The 21,221-nt window shown below is 41.7% G+C and overlaps 1 protein-coding gene across 1 annotated transcript in view; it reads right to left on the reverse strand.

Moving 5' to 3' along the window:
• SACK1A (scaffolding CK1 anchoring protein A) overlaps positions 1-5,372 on the reverse strand; it is an 86,368-nt gene extending 80,996 nt beyond the window's left edge. The window contains exon 1 of the mRNA XM_089677535.1: positions 4,664-5,372. Coding sequence (XP_089533661.1) covers positions 4,664-5,143 — 480 coding nt within the window. The 5' untranslated portion in view covers positions 5,144-5,372. The remainder of the gene's footprint in view (positions 1-4,663) is intronic.
• Positions 5,373-21,221: the final 15,849 nt, after the last annotated feature.

The following is a 21,221-nucleotide window of genomic DNA, read 5'->3' on the forward strand; positions in this document are numbered from 1 at the left end:
ACAGGAAGGGGGTGAAAGTGTCCAGACTTGAAGTGGTTAAAATAGTTATCAGGTCTCAGGGATCTGCTGCTAAAACCAATTCATTGCAGATGAGTGGGACACAAATGCCTCTTTTATTGGTATTTAGTGGGAAAAATACAACCCTTTCAATGGTGGGTGAGAATACCACTCTTACAGGTAGCAGAAAAGATTGTTTGTGCTGTGTACTGGCTCTGCCAAGTGCCACTGACCCTAGAACTAGGCACTATCAGATGGATGAAATAAGACAACCAATTCTTAGGGAACAGCTTTGCCTTAAATATTCAGTGATGCATAATGTGCATATAACACAAACTAAATTATAACACAAAAATAAACTTAATATAATATAGTGATCCAAAAATAAAAGTCCCTTAAAACAATATTGCCAAAGTCCAAACTCTGAATGGTGCTCTGTGTTACTCCAAATCTCATCCACATAGGTGTCAAACTGTGTGCTTCAAAGGGTTGTGCTCCAATTATGGTGCCTCTAAAAGACTGTAGTGCCCGCAACTCACACTGATGGATATGAAACCTTGTGTTAGCAAGTGAGTCAAAATACGCTCAGTAAGACCCAGGCTCCGATGTATCCAGCCCTCCTGTCACTCCTCCATCTGGCTTCTATGGTGCCTTTAATGCCTCTTAATATGGTTCAAAACATGACCACCAAAATACATAAAGAAAAGGGAGGTAGACTTCACAATACTGCTTTATTGCATGAAGAAATAAATGAAACGCCCTTACATAACAAACCTTCAGATGGGTGGTCAATCAGCCTCAGCTTAAGTAACCCCTGGACACCTCTGGAGGAACCCTGGTTGAAAATGGCGGTTCTAGGGGAATGGGGTGATGGACCAAAACTTGTCAAAAAGCAGCTAAACTTAGTGAGTGTTGTCACCTTAGGAAAGGAGGTATCCTCGGATGGTGCGATCTAATTGAAAGCAGGACATATAAAGAATACTGTATAGGATGAAGATTTTTGAACTTGCAGGAACAGTTGTGACAACCTATTTAGTTTAGGTGTTTGGTTGTAGATACACTTTAAATCATAGGTGTAAAAAGGAAGAACGTAGAGATATGAACACAATTACAATGCAGGAAACAACAGCAAGTAGATTTTACATTTCATAATTTCTGAACAATTAGGGTGACTTCTGATTGGTGCTGTGGGTAAACGCCAAGCAGAAATTGCTTATTACCTCATTATATATGCCTATATGTACTTTCAATTATATTAACAATGTATTGTTCATGGCTCTATTACTGCAATTTCATAATATAAATATAAAAGATTTATTGTAAATTTTCTAATTTTTTAAAACTTTGTATATTCATATGACTATTTTCCTGCAAATTTATTAAACAGTTGCCATTTTGTTTTTTAAATATAAAATATTTTTCACCGTTTTTTCAGCCCTTTTTGCATTTCAATGCTGTCTACCCCCTCCAACCTCATTCAACCAATTCTTCTCTACATGCACTTGCTTTACCATTGCTCTGGACCAGCTTCTTGGTAAAAATGGTGGGCTATACCTGTACAATGTGTGTTAGCATGGCAGTCTCCACCAAGGGCGCATGTGACAGGGAGACAACACAGGAAAATGTATGAAGATAGTTGTCACCTTGGGGGTTATTTACTAAAACTGGAGAGTGCAAAATATGGTGCAACTCTGCATTGAAACCAATCAGCTTCCAGGTTTTATTGCCAAAGCTTACTTGAACAATCTGAAGTTGGAACCTGATTGGCTACCATGCACAGGTGAATGAGAGTCTGAGTGAACCAGCTTTGGTAAAAAAAAAAACCCTTATGTCAGGAAGTAACTGAACTAGGATCTATAAATGTATCCTTCTAATGAAAGCTGCAGATTTATACAGATTATAAACAATTAAAATAAATTAACCTTTTACAGCTTTTATGAGATTTCAGTATTTGGGTTTACATATACTTTAGAATCGTATAAACACTTAATATCTAACCTCTACGTAGGGCTCGTTTATACTTGCTCATCCTGCAGAAAACCACAAGCATTTTCTTGTATCAGGATACATTTCAAGAAGGAATGCCATTCATTTTTACGTGGCTTGTTTACAGTTGTGGTTAATTTTTTAAATTTTGGGACATTAGAATATTTGTGTCATCCCTGGATGACCCATTTTTTGCCTCCAAATTTTGACGAATGTTTATTATGACAGCAATAGTCTTCGGCTACCACTTTCTATTTCTCTGTTCTAGGACTCCGGCACCTTGCCACCCCCCACCGTCATTATACCTTCCAATCTGCAGCGGATACTAATCTATGCAGCCTTTCCCCATACCATATGCACTGTATTACCTCTAGGTTTATAAAGCCATCCTGTTTTATGTCTTGGACCATGTACAGGTATTACTCTGTATCAGCAAACTGCTACTATTTACTGGATAGCCACGTTCATGATGTTCATCGTCCCAGGGTGACCTATTTTTACCTCCAAATTTTGACAAATCTTTACTATTACCGTAATAGTGTTTGGCTACCACTTTCTATTTCCTTGCTCTAGGACTCCGGCACCTAGCCACCGCCTAGGACTGTACCCTTCCCTTCTTTTCCTCCCCCTTCATTTAGTCCTTTTTCTTCTCCTTCCTTGTTTTTTCCTTTCTCTACTATCCTAGATTGTAAGCTCCAAGGAGCAGGGCCCTCAAACCCCTTGTGTATTGAATCGTATTGTTACTGTACTGTCTCGTGTACTGTCTCCCATTATAATGTACAGCACTGAGCAAACTATTGGCGCCATATAAATCCTGTATAATAATAATAAATTATACCCTCCAATCTACAGTGGATACCGGTCTATGCACCCTTTTCCCATACCTACCAGATGCACTATACTACTTCTAAATCTATAAAGCCATCCCATTCCATGGCTTGGGCCATGTCATTATATAGGTGTTACTCTGTATCACGCAAACCTGCTACTATTTACTGGATAGTCACTTCTATGATATTCATCATTGTTTTTTTCCTTGAATGTCTATTTCTGTAAGATGTCAATTATATCTTTATTTTGTTATGCTGTGATTATAACCTCTTGTATAATATATGTATGTGCTATACCTATGGTCTAAATATCTTGCTCGAATGTTATGCACGATACGCTGTTTGCTTTATGCTTCCTATCATTTTTTTCTTTAATAAACCTATTGAACAATAATATTTGTGTGTTTGTATATGTTAAGCAGGCTTAGTGAAATAAAATTAATGCATAAAATCACGCAGTTATCATTCAGTTTTATGCATTTTTGTAACACTTCTGCACCATGCAAATCCCTGTTCTGAGTTTTATTTCTTATTTGGCATAATGATGAACAGAGAACCGTGTACATGGGATGAACACAAATGTATCAAAGACTTGCAAATGATTTATGTGGAAGGATCCAAAAAGCACTATGAAATAAAATAGCACTTTAATGCTGGCCTTACACCAGTAGAACTGCTTGCGAATGTTTGGATGTGAAAGAATATCATTGCTTGTATGACCATTCGATGGTGCCTTCATGAACTTGACTCATTTTGAATGACTTTTCATACAAGTACCATGAAAATGTCTTGATTTCCATAGAATTACAGTAACATTTCACTTCCAGATGAACTTCGACCAGTTACGATTTTTCTCGGTTAGGAGCGAATTCAACTTATATATTAAGTGTTTCTACGATTATCAGAAACTGGCTTGTTCCAATTAGATTTGACAAAATTTTCCATCCTTGTCCTTTGATATTTTTGTTCACTCGGGTCAAAACAGATTGTGAGATTCTCCCCTTTAACTCTTAGACAACTGAACAAATGACAAATCTCTAATGAAATATTACAGGTGTATATCCAGCTTAAAGTATATGTAAACCCAGCTACTGACATCTCATGTACACTTTAACATATCAGTATTATTTCTTAAGGTATTGCCAATTTTTTTTAACTTTTCATTAAATCTGAAACTTGTATTAATATAAAACCTAGTCATCCTGCCGTGAAGGTCCTTGTTCAGGTATTCCCTGTTATAGGGTGACAACACTTTGTCCCTGTCCTGTAATCGTGCTCCTATGTTGTTATCTTGTCACACTGGCCGGCGATGGAAGTGGCTGTTTAAATATACATTACATAGGCACTTTCCACAATTGTCCCAGTTGTTGGAAAACTGTCCTGGGAAATTATGCACAGGCATCAATGGAGAGCATTTAGACCTGAAGTGGCTGCAAGGAGGGTACAGATATCAGCAGCACAGAGATGCAACAAAAGATGAAAAACATTTTTTTATTAATTTTATTTTAATAATTTTAGTCATTTTATTTAAAAATATTTTATTTTAAAAAATGTAAATTGTTTATGATACACAGTACTTTAGCAAACCGAATGTCCTTCAGTTCTTCAGTTAGGGTTTACCTGTACTTGAATTAATAATGCAAATATATTGCCATAGAGTTATAGACCTAAAACATAATAGCACTATGTATCAAGGACAATTTTGGGTTCTTCATCTGTTGGTGGACTACAAGTCCCTGCACACACTGCTGGCCATCATGGCATGAATGGACTTCTATGTCCTCTATGAAAATGGCACACTGCGTAATATCCCTTTACCTCAATTATCATTAATATATATTTGGTAATACCTGGCTTGTTCGGTGTATGCTCCTCCGAATGGTCTCCCTGATGTTGGCCTTGTCAGATTGGAAGTAGACAGTGGCACTAGACTTGTCCTTTAGATACGGCTTATCCTCCGAACTCCAATTGTGCAGCGGTGTTGTGGGATCACTGGCGTCTGAATTAATGGGGTAAAAGCTTTCAGATTTGTGCTCATGCTTCCCATTTTGCACTGACCCATTTTCACTCTCGTTGTTATTTTCATTGGCATAGTAAGGTTCTTTAACATTGTCCACGATGAATTGGACCTCCGTCTCAGAGAAAAAGTCCACCTCACCTTCATCCGTCAGAACTTTTTGGTACGAATCCTTTCCTCCATCCAGGAGAGCGTCCGTGGCCAAGCGTGCACTCTCATTGTAGCTATAGTCTGCCTTGCCCAATCTGGCCCATCTATTTTTGGCCTCCTCAATCCTCTTCTTGATCTTCCCAAGCGTTTTAGACCTGTTCATGTTGAAATACAAAGATCCTTTTGGCTTTTCAAACAGTTAGATGGATGAGGAACCTGTTTGGTGGTCATCAACTTGTGAATGTTTTTGTTTTTTTCTTCTCCTTTGTGTCAGGCAGTCAGTTGTCCTTCCTCGATATCAGATAAAAGGGTAGAGCTTTGCAGCTACATGCCCACTGGATTGTTCAGTTAACCTGAAAAGCAGCGTGAAAATGCTTCATGAAAATGCAGCAAGACTGGAATCAGAGGGGAAGTGAAAGCTGTATAACTGAGCTTATCTAAGAAGAGACACGCCTCACCTGTAAGCCATACCTGTGGTTCAGAAACTCCCCGATGGACCTGTCATTGAGTGTCATGTCCCTCACACTTCACACAATAATCTGACATGTCAGAGCAGCAGATAATTGTACCGGTAAGAGTAGACGAACTAGCTGGATAATGGCAGAAACTATTTAAAAATAGCTTCAGCTTTCTTCGTTATACCGATTAAGATGCTTCTAACAATTATTGTATGTGGGCTTAACAGGGCAGAGTGACGTACAGAGTTCAGGGATCCACATACACCAAGCAGTAGGCTCTTTCATTGTTCTCAGAGCTGTAAAAGAATTGAGAAAATTGGGTTTCTAAGCATTTTTGTTGCTATTATTATTGCATAGGTTAAAAAAAAAGACTATTGTTGCACTCAACCCTAACCCTTTGTCTACCAAGGTCCACAAATGTCCTGGTAGTCAAGAAGTTACAGTGACACTAAGGCCGGCCATACATGGGTCGAAAATCAGTCAATTTTTCATCCGAAAATCGGACCTAAGAATAATCCGCCGATTTTTACTCTGTTAGTGGGTCAATGGCACCAGCCGGTTTTCGTGGTTCATCCCATTTTCGGTGATCGGGCATGTTGGAAAATTTGTGAAAAACGACTGATTTTCGACTCAATGATGGTCAAATCGTACGATCGTTTTTCCGAAAAGAATATGCGCATGAGCCGTGACCTGGAAGGAACAGAAGTTTTGCATGTTATATGGGGTGAACTTTGACTTGGTCGACCGGATTACCGAGCGAATGACGTTTTGGATTTTCTGACGAAAAATCATTCGGAATTTGAACCTTGTATGGCCTGCATAAGTCCCTGGTCACACCGATCTGACTTTGAAATTATACGACTGCTAGAGAACTCGCACAATTTCAAAACCCAGATGTCATTCTGACTTGAGGTGCGACTTGCAAGACATCTGCGGCTTGCAAGACAAAGGCCGGACATACATGGGTCGAAAATTTACTGATTTTTCATCAGAAAATTGGACTTAAGTTTTTTTTTTTTTCCTTGGGAGAATGCATGTGATCAGCACAGGGCCAATCAACACTGTCCAGACAGAGGACAGGGGTTCTGCCTCCTCCTAGAGCAGAATGAAAACTCCTCCTACAAGCTTTAACCAGTGTTCAGCTAGACACTGATAGAAGTCACAAGACTGTCCTAACTGCTGATGAGAAAAGGTATTTAGCAGTTTTTATTTAGTAAAATAATTGCATTTCCATGTTGTGTGTACTGTGGGAGACCAGATATAGTGAATGCAGGGTCCGGGGAGACCAGATATAGTGAATGCAGGGTCCTGGGAGACCAGATATAGTGAATGCAGGGTCCGGGGAGAGTAGACATAGTGAATGCAGGTCCGGGGAGACCAGATATAGTGAATGCAGGTCCGGGGAGACCGGATATAGTAAATGCGGGGTCCGGGGAGACCAGATATAGTAAATGCAGGGTCCGGGGAGACCAGATATAGTGAATGCAGGGTCCGGGGAGACCAGATATAGTGATTGCAGGGTCCGGAGAGAGCAGATATAGTGAATGCAGGGTCCTGGGAGAGCGGATATAGTGAATGCAGGGTCCGGGGAGACCAGATATAGTGAATGCAGGGTCCGGGGTTTAGTAACACTTTAAAGTGTTACTAAACCCTTATCAGTAAAATCAGTCTGTATATGCAGTAAAGCATGATTGTTATACTCACTGTGGAGCCTAAGAGGTTAATCCTCTGCATTGTGTAAAAAGGCTGTTTGATCCTGACTTCTCTGCTTCTTCTCTTGTTCAAATGTCTACATCTTATCTCCTGATAAGATAGACTGAATTATAGCCATTCTGCACATGCTCAGTTTGGTGTATATCCCTAGAGAGTTTTTCTTTTTTCTTGGGTGAGCGCATGTGATCAGCACAGGGCCAATCAGCACTGTTGAGACAGAGGTCAGAGGTTCTGCATCCTCCTAGAGCAGAAAGAAAACTCCTCCTACAAGCTTTGACCAGTGCTCTGCTGGACATTGATAGAAGTCACAAGACTGCTCTAACTGCTGATGAGAAAAGGTATTTAGCAGTTTATATTTACTAAAATATTTGCACTTCCATGTTGCGTGTACTGTGGGAGACCAGATATAGTGAATGCAGGGTCCGGGGAGACCGGATATAGTGAATGCAGGGTCCGGGGAGACCAGATATAGTGAATGCAGGATCCAGGGTTTAGTAACACTTTAACCCCTACTGCATCACCTCGATGGTCTGGAAAAAGCTAAGGAACAGCATATTTATTTCTGTATATGCTTACCCCAGGTTCACACCTAAGAGTTTTCCGCAGCATTTTGCAGAATCGCAGTACAGTCCACTTAACATGATTTCCTATGGGACAGGTTCACATCTCAGTGTTTTCACCCGGTGCATTTTTTGGAAAGGGTCAGGGACTTTTTTTAATGCAAAAAGTTGCATTTTTGGTTCTATAAACTTCAATGGAAACACTGCAGAAAAGCATGAATTGCGTTTTTGCTGTGTTTTGCCATGTTTTTGCTGCATTTTGCATTTTATATCTGCCTAGCAACAAGAAAAATTAAAAAAATTAGAAAAAAATGCAATACAAACGCAGAACGTATCAAAACATTTGCAAAACGCAGGTGCAATAAGGCAAAACGCAATGCAGAAACGGGTCAATCGCAACCTGCATAGGTGTGAACCTAGCCTTAAGGTGTGAGCACAGCAGTCTGACTCTACTGAGTGCTGCTAGCACAGGGTATTTAGCTGCTAATAAAAAAATTTAAAGAGCAGCATATTTATTACTTTTTTATTTAACGTAATGGCATTACATTAATAAATACGCTGTTTCAATGAAGCCAGTTCACACAAAATGCGTTTCAGTTGCTTTTTTTCTGTATTCGAAATGCACAGAAAGTAGGTTATATGGTTGTCAATGTCACAGCTCACAAAAAGAGTAGAAAGGCTGCAATTTTCCTGCACAGAACTGCACTGTCACGCGGTAAAAAAACATAAAAAATGCACTGGAACACACATGTTCCTATTTAAATTGAAAACAAATGAGAGGGGGGTAAATGAACGCATAAAAAACGCACTGAAACGCATAAAAACCGCACCATAGTGACACTGTACTACTTGTGGGGGGTGATGATGATTTTTTTTTTCTTTTTTTACACTGACTGCTTTTACACCCATAAAGGCTGTAAAAGCAATCATTTCTCCTTCTCTCTGGCTGCATTTCTGTAGCCATTGAAAAATACTGTGAGAGCTGTGATTGGACCCAGCTTGTCACATGGTACAAGGATGTTGTGACTAGCCCTGTACCATGTGATCTCTGTGATCATTCACAGATTTCACAAGTAGTAAGCAGAAGTGACATCTTGCGTACTACTATTCATGTGATCATTGATTGGCCAATCAGTGATCACATGAATCGGGACCTCACACAGAGGTCCCGTACAGCAATCGGTGTTCTGCTGTGTCCGGAGGACACAACAGGCACCGATTGCGGAGCCATGCACTCCCAGGGAGTGTGCACAGGCAATGGATGCGGGGGGACGTTTAGAAACATCCACCCGCCATGCACTCCCAGGGAGTGTGCACAGGCAATGGATGCGGGGGGACGTTTAGAAACATCCACCCGCTCCGGCAGTGCTCCTGTCTGGCTGTTTATGTACATGGGCTGGACGGGAAGTGGTTAAGTGTCAATCTAAAAATGTTGGTGAATAGGCTAGTTATTATTATTATTATACAGTATTTATATAGCGCCAAAGGGTATGCTCAGCGCTGTACAGTAGCAAGGGGGACAGAACATGAGACAAGACAGTAACTATACAATACACGAGGGGTTCGAGGGCCCTGCTCTTTCGAGCTTACAATCTAGGAGGGAGGGGAAGGTGATACAGGAGGAGATGGCTGTGGGGGATGGGGTGGTGGAAGGAGTGGAGGAGGTTAGTGGTTAGAGGTCGGGTGTTAGGGGAGGTTGGGGTAGGCTTCCCTGAAGAGGAGGGTTTTCAGGGTGCGCCTGAAGGTAAGGAGGGTAGGTGTCAGTCTGATGGATTGGGGTAGGGAGTTCCAGAGGATGGGGGAAGTCCTAAAGAAGTCCTGCAATCGGGCGTGGGAGGAGGAGACCAGGGAGCTAGAGAGTAGGAGGTCCTGTGAGGAGCGGAGGGCACGGGTAGGGTAGTACTTGGGTATCAGGTCAGTTATGTAGTTCGAGGCGGCATAGTTAAATAATTAGTAAGGTTAAATAAAGACATTAGTCTAGCCAGCACCATCTGTGAGTGTGCATTTATATCTCTGTCACTTCCCATAGCCCTGTATACTGTGTTCTCTAAGATGCTCACCTAATAGCTTCTTGATGTGTTTATATTGACTTTCAAGTGTGATCCTGATTATGCAGTAAGTACATCTTTTTCTTTGAGAATGTGATTGATTAAATCAGGGGTCATTGCACATTTCCAACAAAGGGCCAGTAAACTGTCCTTGAGACTTTAGGGGGGCCTGATTGTGGACAGTGGGGGTAGAAAATGTCTTGGGCCCAGCATCAGTAGGAGGTGCACCATGATTTGTATTAATAGGAGGAGTATTACACCATCATTGGTATCAAAAAGTACCCCATTGTTGGTGTCGGTGGGAGGAATATTGCCTCATATCATTGAGAAGAATGGTGCCCCAAGGGACAGATAAAAGCAAGCAAAGAGCCACATCCAGCCCTTGGCCTGCAGTTTGGAGACTCCTGGATTAAACTATCATTGCAAAACAGGGTGGATAAAAATAAAAAAAATCTGATTTTTTTTTATTTAAATCGGATTTTTTTTTATTTAAATCAGATTTTTTTAATTTAAATTGGATTTTTTTGAATAAAATGCTTTTTGAGGAAAATATATTACCATCCAAAGGTTATTCCATCATGAAATAAAGATTAGTTTTTTAATTATGTAGAAGAAGGCTGTATATGTTTAATTTTTTTGGTAAATAAATGCCATGAATCCATTCACAATGTCATGCTCTTCCAGAGGTTTTTGTAAGATTATTGGGCAGTTTCTCTGCCTACAAGATATTATCACAGATGCTTGGTTTACTTTTGCAGTTCTCAAAACTGAATTTGACTCAGCGGAGATCACATGCCTCTTCTTCACAGCAAAAATGTTATAACATGAACAGAGTTAAGAAAAAGACCTTCATCCTAACTTCTACAAACCTATGAATACAGAATCAACCCCTTCACTGCTAAGTTTCAAGAAGTTCAGTGAATAGAATAGAAACAATATTTTTCTGATTGTTTGGAGTGGAATAGATCTGCACAAGAAGAAAGTGAAACTAAGTGTGAGGAGGAAGGGGCTGACAGTCTAAGTTTCTTAAAATATATATATTTTGTTTAGCCAAATTAGTTACCAAACATGGATGTTTAAGCAAATCACATATGCTGGAATGTTATTGTTTCAGTTGAATAAATCTATTTAAATTGTTATTATTAAGGTAATGATTATTTTTCTCCTTCCTAAGTACAACAGAAAAGTTGTCCAAATATTAATGATTAACCTATTAAACTGGGGATAGAAAACTAATATGAAAAGTTGTTATTCTAAAAATCTTCATCTACTTGTATATTAAAGTTATACCAGCAAGAATGAGTCTTTATGTAGAAAACTAGGATTTAAATCAAGCCTTACTGACTAGTGATTTAAATCAGTTTGATTTAAATCAAATCCACCCTGTTGCAAAATGTACTTATTTTCATATGACAATTTTCATACAAAGGTCATAAACATTAGTTCTAGATAACCTGATGAGATTTTCAGTCTGCCACAGAATTCAGCTGTTTAGTGTCAGCAGAAAAACCGGTCATCTCAAACTTCGGAAATGTCAGAAAATTGCACAACATGATTACAATGAATTGAGTCTCAGGAATGGAATGAACAAGTTGTTGATCTTCCTAGAAATTCTGTGTCTTTGTCACTTCCTCTGCACCGAAGAATATCTTCCTTCCTTGTTATCTTCTGTAACCTACCAATTGTAGTGGTGAACCGAAATGAAAATTCTCGTGCCGAAACCAATACCGAAAATTACAGGATGCCAAAACGTGGCCAAAAACCAGAATCAAAACGTCTGCGCATGTGGGGGTGGGGAGGCTCAAATTGTTTTTTTATTTTTTTTTTTACTTTTACTTATTTTTTTTTAACTTATGATTTTATTGCTATCACATAGGGAACCAATAGTCCCCTATGTGATAGTATATAAGTGACAGGTCCACTTAGTAGGGGGGCAGTGTGTGCAAGGAGGGGGTAGGAGAGGAGCAGCGTATACAGTGAGGATGCAGTGTATACACACAGGCTCCCTCCCTTGCCGCCGCTAAATGTCATTGCCGGTATTTGAATGCAATTGCCGACTTTTTTTTTTTCTTCGCTTTATAGCTCTGAGAAGGAGCTGCCATTTTCCCCGCTGCTAAAATAAACAAAGGGGTGGGATCACCCAGTGACATCACCCAGTGACCCCACCCCTTTGTTTACTTTAGCGGTGGGGCAAATGACAGCTCCTTCTCAGAAAAAAAAAAGTCAGCAGGTGCATTTAAAAACCAGCAATGACATTTAGCGGCGGCAAGGGAGGGAGCCTCTCTGTAAACACTGCTACTTGCCTACCCCCTCCTTGCATACTCACTGCCTACCTCCTCTCTTGCCTTTTTCTGTGCCCCCCCTCCATCTGCAGTACACACAGCCCCCAACCCCCCTGGGCAAATAGTCAGTCCACCCCTGATTGGGGCCTGGGCAGGGGCAGACTGACCATTTGGAAACTCGGGCGCTGCCCGAGGGCCTGGAGTCAGTAGGGGGCCCCATGAGATGCCCCTGGTACCTTTTTCAAAGGATTTTTTGAGTTTGGGCAAGGACACAGGGGCCCCATGATCCCCTATTGCCCGGGGGCCCCATGAGTTGTCAGTCCGCGCCTGGGTCTCTTGCTGCAATTATTGGCACCTGTATCGGCTCACTTTTTCCCATTTGGGCTCTTTTAGGCCGATATGTTTCGGCCGCTGGAATTTCAGCTCATCCCTAGCCAATGACCCTGTCCCCCATGTAATGGAGATGAAGAGACCCAAACACGTTTGTAGTCCATATCAGGACAGCACACTAGGTGACAACCATGGTCTCTCCATAGATACAGTGGAGTCACCTAGCCTTCTAGGGACAGAAAGTGTGTTATTTGCAGGATTCCCAGGTGAGAACGAAGCAAAAGATGCTTGAAAAAAAGAAAACAAATGCAGCCACCACACCAAGGACTAGCAATCTGCAATATATGACATTTTAGGTTTTGGGTTTAGATACACTTTAAGGACCAGTTCACACTATAGAAATGCAGTCCAGATGCGTTTTCGCGCGTGTTTTTGCTGCGTTCCAGTTTTTGGCGCGTTCCAGTGTGTGTTTTATGCATTCCAGTTCATTTTCCCCTCTTTTTCATCACTTTAAATAGGGACATGTGCGTTCCAGTGCATTTTTGTGCGTTTTGGTGCATTCCGGTGCATTTTTGTGTGTTTTGATGCATTCCAGTGCATTTTTTTATGCGTGTTACAGTACAGTTCTGTGCAGAAAAAATGCAGCCTGTTCTACCTTTTTGTCTGCAACTGGAACGCACTGGAAATGCAATCACTGATGTGAACTATGACATCGACCACCATATAACCTACTTTCTATGCATTTTGGATGCAGAAAAAAAGAAACTGTAGTGTGAACTGGTCCTGAAAGTGGAACTCAAGGCATGACGTAATCCTGAACAGCATTGGATCTGTGTATGTGTATTGGAGGACGCACTCTGGTACTGGAATAGGGAAGTGTATTTATGGACAATATGGATTGTGTGCATTTATATTATTGGGCAGCACAGTGGCTAAATGCTTAGCACTCCCACCTGGCAGTACTCAGGTCGTTAGCTCAAATCCCAACCACTACAACTGTCACTGACAGCCTCGAATTTTGTTCATGAGTATATGTCGGTCAGCAGCCATATGTAAACTCGAGGTGTACAAAAGAAAAAAAAAGAAGATAAAATCGTGAGAGCACCAAAGGCCATTTGAGATTAGGTGTACACATATCCTGCAATCAATGAACAAGTGCAGGCAGGAGAGGCTCGAAGCAGCACAGTGGCTAAGTGGTTAGCACTTCCGCCTGGCAGTACTTGGGTCGTTAGCTCAAATCCCAACCACGGCACCACCTGCCTGGAGTTTGCATGTTCTCCCTGTGCCTGCGTGGGTTTCCTCCGGGTATTCCAGTTTCCTCCCACACTCCAAAGACATGCTGGTAGATTAATTGGCTCCTGTCTAAATTGTCCCTAGTATGTGTATGCATGAATGTGAGTTAGGGACCTTAGATTGTACACCCCTTGAGGGTTAGAGACTGATGTGAATGTACAATATATATGTAAATGGTTAGCACTCCCACCTGGCAGTATTAGGGTTGCTGGTTTGAATCCCAACTACGGCACCACCTGCCTGGAGTTTGCATGTTCTCCCTGTGCCTGCGTGGGTTTCCTCCGGGTACTCCAGTTTCCTTCCACACTCCAAAGACATGCTGGTAGGTGAATTGGATCCTGTCTAAATTGTCCCTAGTATGTGTATGTATGAATGTGAGTTAGGGACCTTAGATTGTACGCCCCTTGAGGGTTAGGGACTGATGTGAATGTATAATATATATGTAAAGTGCTGTGCAAATTGACGGCGCTATATAAGTACCTGAAATAAATAAAAACATTTACCGATGAATTGAGTTTGGCACTACTTTGGACTATACTATCTATTTTTGGCACAGATCAATTATTTTTCACCTATTTGTTTCCACAGGCCCGGCCTGCTTCCCCATTGAGGAGGGCAGGGGAGACATCAGGGGTCTAATAGACTCCTGATATCTCATTAAAGAGAACCTGTCATTACAATGTGCTATTACACAGGAGGCTATGGGTCCCCTATGTAATAACCATAAAGTTTACTGGGAAAAAAAAGTGTAAAGCAAAGGATCAGCATGACACTCAGCCAAGTGTCATCTGAGGAATAACATCAGCTCCTCTTTTTCTATCTAAACCAGTTTTCTTAGACTCCGTACATATAAATGACAACATTCATAACATACAATTCCTCATTCACTCTTCTCTTTCATAACCTATAGGTTTTTTTTACGTAGTAAGCATGATGGTAATTATATCGGTCATTAAAATGGCAGATTTATATGCAGCAGTGTTCTCAGAAGTAGCAGATGGAAGCTGACAAGTCAGATGATACAGTGCGCTGTGTTCTCTCTGCCGAGCCGGGTGTGCAAGCTGAGGTCACATACAAGGCAAAGCAGTTCCAGAGGATACAGAGATCCTGCAGATAGCTTACATAAAATAAACAGTCCTCTTATGACCCCGGTTGCACTGCGTGCGACTTAGCATGCAATTTGCATGCTCTGCAACTTGCTAATCGCATGTCAAGTCGCACCCTATTGTCTACAATTACAGCGGTCACATCGGTGCAGTTCCAACTTGGTCGGAGCCGCACTGATTTCTAAAGTAATACATGCACTACTTTTGGTGCGATTTGCATAGACTGTGGTGTCAGATATCTTGCAAATTGCACCTGAAATCGGCATAGTTAGTCTGGCTGAAAAAAGAAAAAAGTCCATCCAGTTCAACCATTAAAAAAAAAAAAAAACCTTGACTTTGAAATTGTGCGACTTCACTGTAAAGTCGGGCTTGATGTGACCGGGGTGTAAAATGTAATATATTGCAGTTTGCTAGTCCTTAGATGTGGTGGTTGCATTTGTTTTCTTTTCCAGGCTTTTTCCTCTTTGCTTTCACCTAGAGATCCTGCCCTAACACACTTTCTGTCTAGGGTGACAACACACACTCATATTTCTGTGTCTTTTGGAGGAGCAGGTCATGCTGATGACACGTTTGCTCCCACAGTTGATTTGTTCACACCAAGCTGCTTGCCTATTGCAGATTCAGTCTTCCCAGCCTGGTGCAGGTCTACAGTTTTGTTTCTGGTGTCCTTTGACAGCTCTTTGGTCTTCACCATAGTGGAGTTTGGAGTGTGAGTGTTTGAGGTTGTGGACAGGTGTCTTTTATACTGATAACAAGTTCAAACAGGTGCCATTGATACAGGTAATGAGTGCAGGACAGAGGAGCCTCTTAAAGAAGAAGGTACAGGTCTGTGAGAGCCAGAAATCTTGCTTGTCTGTAGGTGACCAAATACTTATTTTCCACCATAATTTGCAAATAAATTCTTTCCAAATCAGCCAATGTGATTGTCTGTCTGGATTTTTTTTCTCATTTTGTCTCTCATAGTTGAGGTCTACCTATGATGCCAATTACAGGCCTCTCTCATCTTTTTAAGTGGGAGAACTTGCACAATTGGTGGCTGACTAAATACCTTTTTGCCCCACTGTATGTGTTACGTGGTCGTGTTCTAACAGATTTTTTTTTTATTTGGCCAGACTGCAAAAAGGGTTTCATTTACTTACATATTATTAAAGACCTCCAGCAATGAGATTCTCCCTTACCCAACAGGGCCACAACAGACCACACGCTGCTCAAGTATTTCAATGTTGTCCAAACCAAAGCACAGGTATGAGTAAACTCTACATGTCATAGGCCTTTAACAACACGGCAGAAGAGTCATCTCTACTCTCGTCTCAACAGATTTCAATTATCAGATTGGGTGGATACTTACAGATAGGCATCATTTGACCTTAATATAGGAATGGATAATGCAATATATCACATAGTTTTTGGCATTATAAAACTGGGGCAGGTATTTAGGGCACCTTACTAATTTATCACACCCCAAAAACTAGTTTATGTCTCCTGAAAAACTACTAAACAGTAATCACTCTGGCTTTAGATTAACCCAAAATGCTAAACCGTTGTAGTCCGACAATGTAGGCAGGTTCCCCGGCTACTGAATCACCATGCCCTCCACTAGGGGACCTGTTATGAAACAGGGCCCAACTTCTCTGTCCATGTACATTCCACAGCCTACACATTTCTGCCACGTGTGCATGGATGGTGGGTTATAAATCTGACATTACACCACCCCCCTGGTCATCATTAGCAACGATCCACAAATATTCGGGAACAAGATAGTCCAGCCGAACACCTGGGGCCCATGTAACATGGGGGTCTAGGTCACCTGACACAAGCTCCATGGAAGTGTCGGCTCCTAACCCCTAGGAGGACAACTGCTCCCCCTAAATGCCACCAATCCCATCCCAACTAGATGTTCACCGTCCACTCCCATTCGGGAACCTGCACACTCCGTTGTGTGACGTACATGAAATGTACCTGTCCTATGCTGGGGCCTGTGGCTGTCCCAATTGACACATTCATACAGGTGTCAGACATTTATTTATTGAAAACCACTTGAAATATCTTCCAGGTGGGATCATGGTACTTTTTCAGCAAACTACATCCACTTCAATGGAGTATAACAAGTCCTTGCCCCATAATCAGAGGCGTATTTCAGCCAAAACTCAGTACCCAGGTTTTGACAAGAATAAAAGTGAATTCACTTCCTGGAGGACTTGAGGAAAAACTCTACCTAAAAAGGGTAAACAATTAGCCCCTACCTACAGGCAGGACTGACAACACTGATTTGGATTTCAGAGCAGTATAGCGCTCCTCTAGATAGCCAAGGGGAGCTAGTTAAATTTTTTTTAATTAGAAAGGTTGTGTAGCAGAGAGTGACATTTAGTTCAGGGCTGAACTTGATACCTTCCCTTACTCTAGAGACTTGAGAAGTTTCTAGGAGGCAGTGGGCGGGGGATGAAGAGGGGCTGATCTACATACTTAAAGGATCCTGACCAATCCCCAGGCAGGAGGCTTGGCATGGGGTCAGGACAGCCCTTAAAGTGGAGTTCCACTCACCTGTCAAAAAATAAAACTGTAGCTGCTGACTTTTGAAAAACAGCCACTTACCTGTCCCTCGGTCCCGTGGTGTGTCCCCCGCATCCCGTTTCACCGGCCTTCCTGGATTCCAGGAGGCCGGCATCTTCAGTGTGGGCACCCAGCTGTGATAGCTTGCAGCTTTGCAGCTGGGTACCCACTGCGCATGCGCGAGTAGCTCTGCGCTTCATGAATGCTCCTGTAGTCTTCTGGGACCTGTCACGTGTCCCAAAAGACTACAGGAAGGGAGGGAGGACACCTTCCGTTTCCGATCATCTAGGCGGTCGGACCGGAGATGGGTGAGGGTACCTGTCAAATTTGGGTACCCGCCCCCCCCCTTAAAGGTGCCAATCCTTAATGGGGAGCAGTCCTTAAAGTGGAACTTCCCCTTTTGGGTGAAGCTCCGCTTTAAGTATGACTGAGCCTGCTCAGCAGCAAGAGAGTTCGGCTGGAAGATGTGAGAGAGGAACAGATGCAAGAGCCTAAGAGAGAGGGCCCAGTGGGAAGGGGCCTACCTATAGGCTGGGACCTGAACAGGAGTATCACCAGTCCCAGGAGGGAGGACTACCTGTGGAGCCAGGAAAAGAGCCCACCCAGCAGAAGGCCTGAGGGCAACCACCTACCTAAAGCAGCTCAAAGGCAAGGACTGAGTGAGTGATCCTACACCAGCTAAGGGAAAAAGAACATTCTGGTGGGAAACCTGACTAACTCATTACCTGGGACTGTTCAACTTAAAATGGCAGGCACTGGATCCCCTTGCCCAGGGATTCTTCCAGACAGCTGGGTAAAGAAGAGGATTTATTTGGGGTCTGGGTTGGTACACCAGGAGAGGCTGGAGAGCTCTCCTAGAAGAGAATCTCCTATCTTGGACTTGTACATAGTTGCCAGGAAGTTGTCCTCAGTTTACTTTTCCAAGGGTATCCCATGCACTCCTCAAACTTATCCAACTTCAATACCCCTAATAAAACCTAAAAACCCATCCGGATGAATGTTCATGGTCTCTGGAATGCAAGCCTGTGGAAAATATGTGTTGCCTGGCTGTGCAGGACTATAGGACCCAAATCTTAAGCAACTCCTAAGGGCACGCAAACAAGACGTTGCATTGACCTTCAAGCAAACCAGCAACTATTCTTCTAGACCTGTAGCTTTTTTTTTAAAGAAACAAACATAGGAAAATGATCATTTGTTGAAGAGTTGGACTGAATATGTTACTTTTTGCCCTGTCATACTGTTTAAATGCCTTGTGTAAATGTTTCTACATCTGATGAATTGTGTATGGTTTTCTCCTGATCGTTTTAAATTTTTAAGCAGTGAACTGTGTGAAGTTGATAAACCCGTTTTTCTAATTAGAAGTATATAACTTTTCTCTTTAATGCTTCAGGCTGTTAGAATTTTGCTCAATGTGTTGCCTGGAGCCTATAGACCTGTCATGGAAAGGAACAGAGGGGCCTGACGTGGAGATGTCAAGAGATTACACATGTTCATCTTTTTCCTGGAATAGAACCATTAATCCGCATTATACTAACTGAATCACAGGAACAAGTTGTTCTTTGTTAATTACGAGGTCTCCTCGTTTTAGAATTAATTATTTTCTATTGTTTGTAATCAGGGGTGTAACTACAGATCATACCCCACAGCAAAACTTTGATGAGGCTTACTGGCAACCTCCATACTGTTAGGGCTCATGTACACTGCAGCTGATAAACTCACGTTTAGGAGCTGTTCAGAGATTTTTTTCAGCAGCCCCTGAACTCACCTTAATGTTTTCCTATGTGTCCGTGTACACATCTTCGTTTGCAGTCATTTACAGGCAGTTGAGTTTACAGTGGTTTTTTTGAAAGCAGATTTTATCAGCGTTTCCATCGCAAAACGCGGCAAATCTCGTTTATAAGCATTTGCGTCTGAAAAGTTTTTTTAACTCTTCCAGTTCCCAACGCTGTCCAGAGCCTTTTTTCATCATGAAAGATGCATGCAAGCGTTTCCAAGGGACTGAGATGGACAAAACACTGAACACAGGATGTGCCTACCAAGCTTGTCACACATTGGAATGACCAATTCACACCTCAGACTTCTCCCACCCTTGGAAACAAAAGATATGTTAATGACCATTCACACCTCAAATTCCTCATGAAGACCCCCTGCCAGGTGGCCTCAATGACTCCCTCCATCAGACACCTTTCCCACCATTGCAAGCAAGAGGAATGTTAATGAGCAACTCACACCTAGCTAATCTCAACACATACTTCTGTCCCTGCTTCTACTCTCTGTATTTCTCTGAAACAGTCTGAAATAGTTAATAAGTTACCACTTTTCAGTACATTCTGGGCATTTGGGAGGTTCTCCTGTGCTTATCTTTAAAAAACGCTTCTAAATGCAAACGCACATAAACATGTATAAATGCGTTATGCAAACATGGTTAAACAGACGGTTTTTAACCTACGTTTTCCAGTAGTCAATTTCCATCATTCAGAAGTGTCCCGTGTACATGGAGCCTAACTGATCTTGATATAAAGTATGTTGTTATGGGGGGCAGGTAGCAAGAAAGCTGTTATCATAGCCAGTACAGTACTTGGGATAGAAGCTGTCAGTGAAGGAGTGTCAACACATGGCAGTAACTTTTGTCATCAAAGTGACACTAAACTCAGGTTTAAAAACAAAAAGTGGTTTTGAAGTATGTATTCTTAAAGTATACATAAACCTTCATCAATGTATATATAAAGAAAGACTGCACTAGAAATATGCTATTTAGAAAAGTGGCCCGCACCATATATAGGATATACTATATATACCAATTAATAATAAACCAACTTGTGTTGCGATACAGGTAAATGAATGACAAAAAGTGCATAACAATACATAATAAATACACAAAATAAAATATAGACATTTCAATATAGGTGACTTCCACTAAGTGCATAAAGTGACAAATAGAAAAGCAATCCTTCTTAAATCCAATGGTTACAGAAGGATTTCTAAACTTCTGAATGTTACAACAATGAACATCATTTCACCAAAAATCAGCCACAATCAGGTGCTCCTCGCAAGCTTTCCGACAGAGAAGTGAAAAAAGTTATCAAAAGAGTTGTCCAAGAGCCAAGGAAAGGACCACTTGTGGAGAGCTTCAGAAAGACTTGGAATTAGCAGGTACAATTGTTTCAAAGAAAACAATAACTAATGCACTCAACCACCCTGGCCTGTTGACAACTATTAATCATGCACTCCACAAATCTGGCTTTTATGGAAGAGTGGCAGGAAGAAAGCCATTGCTGAAAGAAAGCCATAAGAAGTCCGGTTTGCAGTTTGCGAGAAGCCATGTGGGGGACACAGCAAACATGTGGAAGAAGGTGATCTGGTCAGATGAGACCAAAATTGAACTTTTTTGGTTAAAAGCAAAACACTGTGTGTGGCGGAAAACTAACACAGCACATCACCCTGAACACACCATCCTCACCATGAAACATTGTGGTGGCAGCATCATGTTGTGGAGATGCTTTTCTTCAGCAGGGACAGGGAAGCTGGTCAGAAATGATGAGAAGGTGGATGGAGCTAAATACAGGGCAATCTTAGAAGAAAACCTGTTAGAGTCTGCAAAAGACTTGAGACTGGGGCGGAGGTTCACCTTCCAACAGGACAAAGACCCGAAACATCCAGCCAGAGCTACAATGGAATGGTTTAGATCAAAGTATATTCCTGTGTTAGAATGGCCCAGTCAAAGTCCAGACCTAAATCCAATTGAAAATCTGTGGCAAGACTTAAAAATTGCTGTTCACAGACGCTCTCCATCCAATCTGACAGAGCTTGAGCTTTTTTGAAAAGAAAAATGGGCAAAAATTTTACTCTAGATGTGCAAAGCTGGAAGAGACATCCTCAAAAAAGACTTGCAGCTGGAATT

The sequence above is a fragment of the Staurois parvus genome, unplaced genomic scaffold, assembly GCF_062004578.1.
Source record: "Staurois parvus isolate SC_StPar_1 unplaced genomic scaffold, SC_StPar_1.0 ptg000187l, whole genome shotgun sequence".
In the NCBI taxonomy this organism is placed as follows: domain Eukaryota; kingdom Metazoa; phylum Chordata; class Amphibia; order Anura; family Ranidae; genus Staurois; species Staurois parvus.